At 37.1% G+C, this 6,000-nt stretch overlaps 1 protein-coding gene across 1 annotated transcript in view; it reads right to left on the bottom strand.

The window, feature by feature from the left end:
- Positions 1-1,964: 1,964 nt before the first annotated feature.
- Dnaaf6 (dynein axonemal assembly factor 6) overlaps positions 1,965-6,000 on the bottom strand; it is a 41,990-nt gene continuing 37,954 nt past the window's right edge. The window contains exons 6-7 of the mRNA XM_052746473.1: positions 5,499-5,584; positions 1,965-2,825 (exon numbers count right to left, since the gene is read on the bottom strand). Of these exons, the coding sequence (XP_052602433.1) occupies positions 2,696-2,825; positions 5,499-5,584 (216 nt within the window). The 3' untranslated portion in view covers positions 1,965-2,695. The remainder of the gene's footprint in view (positions 2,826-5,498; positions 5,585-6,000) is intronic.

Here is a 6,000-nt window from a genome sequence, read left to right as displayed (position 1 = left end):
AAAACCAGTTTCTGCACTATTATCATCCTCTATGGGGGAAAATTGTGGTGTGCATTAGGGAAAATAAATTGGGAAGAGACATCAGCTTGTAGGTACTTTCTGGTTTTGCTTGAATTTCAAAGTATTTTGTATACGGTTAAAGTTTCCTAGCTGCAGTACACCATCATGTATATTTTTCTAATGAATAAAATCAACAATATATTTTATTTAAAGTACAATACATGGGATAATAATTTGCTTGTGCTGCTGCAATCCATCCCAACTGCCCTCTGTTTTTTTTTTCCTCTTCTTATCATCTCCTAACATACTCCCTTTCTCCAAGCACTGAGAATAAAGTCCACATTTGAACCATAGTTCACAAGGTTCTATAGGACAGTTCCCTGGTCTACATTTCCAACCTTCTCTCCAATCATAGTTCCCCCACGATCATGCCTTCCCCCCCCTTTTTTTTTTACTGCTCTTGTAGACCCATATCTTCACATCTGCTAACCTTTGTACTGAAAAGCTTACTGCTCTCCATTCCCCAAGACCCTGTGTATCTTGTCTTCAGTTTTTGTGCTAGTTAGGGTTTTGGGGGGGGAGTTTGCTTGTTTGTCTACAGGACAAAAGTTGGAGTTATCTGAGAAGAAGGAACCTCAGGAATTGTGTCCATCAGACTGGCCTGTAGTCATGTATGTGAGAACATCTTAATGAGGTGGGAGGACCCAGTCACTATGGGTGGTTCTACCCCTGGTCAGGTCCTGGATGGCATAAGAAAGCAGGCTGAGCAAGCTATGGAGAGCCGGCAGCTTCCTTCCATGGCTCCTGTTTCAATTCCTACCTTGACTCTCCTGGAGGATGGACTGTGATGTGGAAGTGGAAGTCAGATAAACCTTTTCATTCCCAAGTAGCTTTTGCTCATGCTGTTTCATCACAGCAAGGAAAAGCAAACCAGGATAGTAGAATATTCTATGCCACAATTGTGGTTTGAAATTACAATCTGGAAAGTGGCTATGATTCCCTAAAAATGGTGAAAAGATAATCTTCCTTTTGTATTGTATTTCTACATTTTATTTATTGGGCAATTTCTATTTAAAAGAAGAAAATCTTGTGAATTTGCCTTAAAACAAAGCAACAGTATAACCAATGCTATTTTTACTCTAAGGCTAAGGACAGTAAAGAAGAATGATTTCTAGACAGGCGTAATTATTGAGCATATTTCACTGTTCTTGGAGCTCTGTTTCTTTATATAATTGATATAGCACAATATAAGTAAAGGCCAAGTCATGGTGACCTAAATATCTTCCGGTCTAGGGACAACTTGAAGACATTCTGTTAGTTTGAGCAATAATTATCTTCATAATTAGAGCCAGTGTTAAAGGAAAAAGAGTCACTTTTCAGAGTCACCAATGTTCTCTAGAGAAAAAAAATATTGGTTACTACTTAATATTGCCCCATAGATTACATTTTAGGTTGTGATATTAAATTATTTTTTGAGACAAGGTCTCTGTACGTAGTCCTGGCTGTCCTGGAACTCACTGTGTAGACCAGGCTGGCTTTGAACTCACTGAGATCTACCTGTCTCTGCCTCCTGAGTGCTGGGATTAAAGGTGTGTGCCACCACTCCTGACCTGTGATATTAAATTCTTGGAACATAACTGTCAAAGAAGATGCTAATAAAGGGAAGCAAAAATCCTTTTAGTGCTGCAATAGCAGTGGCTGAAATTCATAGACACTAACTTCCTTTGTGTCCCTCCCTCCCTCCCTCCCTTCCTCCCTCTTCCCCTCACAGAACACGGTCATGGTGGTAACTTCTTCCAAAACCTTAGTCTAATTCTTCTGTTGGATCTAGTTACAAACTAGATGTCTGGTAGTTATAAACATAATTGACACCAGGAAATATTTTACTGAGTAGTCTCTCGATGGTTAACACAGAAGTGAGAAACATATTTCAGATGTTTATCTCTTTTCAAAATTTACTCTCACTTAATCTTACAGTTCTACAATGATGTGTGAAGTCAAGTTACAACAATGATAAAATATAACTTTTAATAAAGTTATGAGATAAACGTATTCAATAGTACAGAAAATGCAAGGAACACTTGAACAATGTATAAAAATAAGAATGTCCCATTAGGAAGATAAAAATGAGAGAAACTTGAATCTACAGATATATCTATAAATATTACTTTTTCAAGTAAACATGGCTCATATGATACAGCAAATTATTTATAGTCCTTTTTTACCTGTATGTTAAGGAACAATATTGAGGGAATAGATAGAAAACAACATAAATCATTGATAAAATCAATGAAAAAACAACCAAATGAATTTTTCTGGTGATAATAATGATGAACCCCTACATACCAGATTCTATCGTAATGTAATTAACTAGATCTTCAGACTGCTGATTTAAGTGAGCCACCTAGTTTATGGTCACAGCTGTGCTGAGCAATTGATCATGGAATCTAGTTGGTTAATCTGTAAATATTTTATTCAGCTCTCACTATAAAAATGGAACAGCACCTTCTTGTACGAGAGAACTATATTTCCTACAGTAACAGAAGTGACTGTAACTGATCAAAACACCACTAAAATTCTGGACCTTTCTACAGTATGTTAGAACACAAAAGAGAACATAGCCAATATTCAAAGTCTAAAAAACTGTTATCACTGCCATGTAGTTTTCCCGTATCTCCTCTTTATTCATGCAGTTTCAGGAAAGATTGAAATCAAAATCCTTTTGCAGGGTCCTCAGCCTGACTTCAAGTGTTTCAGCTTCCTGGATATAGGATGCTCTCGCACTGTTACTTTCCACGGGATGGGGAAAGTTTACTATCAGCTTCCTAAACGTGAGACAAGATAAAACAAAATAAGATTAGAACCGAGAATTAACTTCCTGGAGTACTATACCATTTTTAATAAGGCAGTGTGTGTGTGTGTGTGTGTGTGTGTGTGTGTGTGTGTGTGTGTGTGTGTGTGTGTGTGTGTGTATCACCAGGATGCCTGAGTTTCCCATAAAAGTACTTAGACAATATAATTACCAAATAAAAATATACCTATATAACACAGATCATGCATCAGTTTGGATCCTTAATACTTCTAAGCAGGCAAGCCACACATGCATACCCATAATGCTAACACTCTGGATGTGGAAGTAGGAAGATCCCAAGTTCAGGGCCAGTGTAGACAACAATGAGAATCCCAGGCTACCCTGGGATGCATAGTAAGAGCCTGTCCCATTTTTAAAAATTCAGATAGTTGTTTTGAGTGAATCTTCCTCTTTCTTTAAATTTACCTCATTTTACATCGTCTGAACAGTCTCAGGTTATGCCTCTAGCATAGAAATAGAACCATGACTCTTTAAGTTTGTTTGCCTAATCTAGTGTTAGTCTAATTTATATGTAGGTGGAATGCAGACAGCTGATACAAATCTGAAATTGGAGTGCTTCTTTAACGCTTCTGCTAACACCACTTTAGGCTGAACCTCTACTACATATGTAGACTTTAAAGACTTGGCCTGGACTGATTTCAATGCCAGATCAATGAAAATATTTCTTTCTGCTTGCTTCTGGTTCTTACTACCACACATTGACAAAAATTTCTTGCAATAGATTGCTTGGTTTATCTTGCCGTTTATGGCTCAGCTGCTGGACAGTTGTATGCTTTTAGATGCATCACTGTGATGAGCCAACCAACCATAATCCTGTCATAGTGCTATGAATCTAAATTATGCAAAGGGTCAGAGCATGCTGATACCTGAAGAAATTTAAGTATGTGAAACACTTATTAACCTCACTTTCTCAGCAGACAGGGCTTAAGTGTGCATGTGTGGATGTGGTGTATGTATTTGTGTTTCTCTGTGTGTGCACGTGCAGACCAGAAGTTGACATCAAGTGCCTTCCTCAATTGTTCTTCCTTTTTTTTTTGAACCAGTAAGCAGCACTCCTCCATGTCCTCTGTTTCACTTCTTGTCTCCAGGTTCCTGGCCTGCTTGAGTGCCTGCTCTGGCTTTCCTCAATGATGGACTAGGACCTGAGAACTGTAAAGATAAAATAAGCCCTTTCCTCCCCAGGTTGCTTTTGTTCAGGGTTTTATAACAACAACAGAAAGCTAACGCAGACAGTATATATGTTATTTTTCATTTGTACATGTTATTTAGATAATTTAACATATAAATAGAGTATGCAAATGACCTGGTACAGCCCAAGTTCTATGTGGAAAAGTGCCTCTGCGAGAGACTTTCAATTTAGTGAGTTCTGATGGATATCTGGAATGATGGCAAAGCTAGAGCAGCTGCCTCAAGATTGATAGAGACAGTGAGAACTGCTAGAGAAACGGAAATTAACTGCACAGTGTGGAGATATGCATGTGATTTTAACAGGCATGAAAATATCATGGAAGACTGTTCATTTAACCAACTTTCCTTACAAAGGTTGTAGGAAGAATAAATGCATATACAAATACTGTGTAAAGCTTAACTACTCCTTGGAGTGATGATAAGAATAGTGAATCTAATTTTTGTAAGATGGGATATTTTTTGTGAGAATACATTTTTAAGTGGTGGGAATGATCAGAAGAAAGTTTAGATAAATATTCATCTGTAGATCATTTGTGTTAAATGAATCTACTGCAGAAATAAAGAGTAGTCTTTTGTAGACTAATCTCCTCAAAACCCTAAGCTCAACAAAAGAAAATTATAGATACTGATAATAAAGGAAAAGAATATTCCAGGAACTGCCTGCTTCCTAAGCCCAGTGGGAAATAGTGATGAGTTCCAGAGAACAGGCCACAGCAATCACTAATACGTGCTCACTACTACACATCCACACAGAAAGGGAATAATCAGTGAGATATTTCTTCTAATACATGCTGGATTCCAACAATGTCCTTTTAAAAGACTTAGTTTTGAGAGACAGGACTGGTTTATCTATGCTTCAGGGGAAATATTTTGTAAGAATTTTCCTGAATGTGTTGTCTGAGGAACATGATTTGAATGATGTAATGAGAAGACTATCATTTTGTGGATTTTTAAAAAATAAACATACCTCAAATTTTACCTTAGAGGCCTACTAACACCCAAAAAGTTTAAAGATAATGCTTCTCTTATATAACCACTGTGCCAAATTTTCTATTAGTATGTATGCAAGGCTTACAGCTTAGCATTTCCAGTTATTTTTTTCCTGATAGATAAAACTATATTTGAATGTCAAGGATTATGTTTTCATGATATCAACCCATATCCAATATGCAGTTGCAAAATATGAAAGCTAGATATTTCCAAACATTTTTTGGACTGACCACAGTCCTGTGCATGCTTGGCAAGGACTTTACCACAAAGTTATATCCTAGCCCAAGATTCACTTTATTGTGCAGATCAAAATATCTGAATTCTCAATGGACATTTCATCCTTCTTAGGACTTCAAGGTTGATTGAAAACTAACTATACTTTCAAAAGCAATATTTTAATGACTCATTAATGTGGTAATAGCCTATTTCAATTCTATGTTTTACTCACTTTTTAGGAGTGCGGAGATCAAGGAGAGTTTCTTGGATGTCAATTTGAATTTCAGAAGGGTTTGTATCAGGCAGTTTAATTTTCACCTAAGATAAATAAGAAAATACTGTCATTTTGGAGAAGAGTTACTTTTAAAAGCATAAGGATATATGAAGAATGGAGACATAATGTTGTTCGAATTTTAAATGGTCTTTTAACAAAATAAATAAATAAATAAACCAACCAAACAAACAAAAAACAAAACCCAGAGCCAGAGATCAGGGTGAAAGCTGAAAGATCAGAGAAGCAGAACAGCCAGCCACTAGTTCTTACCTCTACGAAATCCTCAGCCTAAAGAGAATGAGGTCCTGTTTCCTCACGCCTTATATACCTTTCTCTGCCCTGCCATATTACTTCCTGGGATTAAAGGCATGTGTGCTTCCCAAGCAAAGGCATGAGATCTCAATTGCTGGGATTAAAGGTGGGTGCCACCACTGCCTGGCTCTGTGTCTAATCTAGTGGC

Source organism: Peromyscus californicus, unplaced genomic scaffold, assembly GCF_007827085.1.
Source record: "Peromyscus californicus insignis strain IS unplaced genomic scaffold, ASM782708v3 Scaffold_10__1_contigs__length_136768540, whole genome shotgun sequence".
Classification (NCBI taxonomy): Eukaryota; Metazoa; Chordata; class Mammalia; order Rodentia; family Cricetidae; genus Peromyscus; species Peromyscus californicus.
Note: the sequence above shows the minus strand (reverse complement) of the source record. Positions and strands in the feature narration are given on the sequence as shown.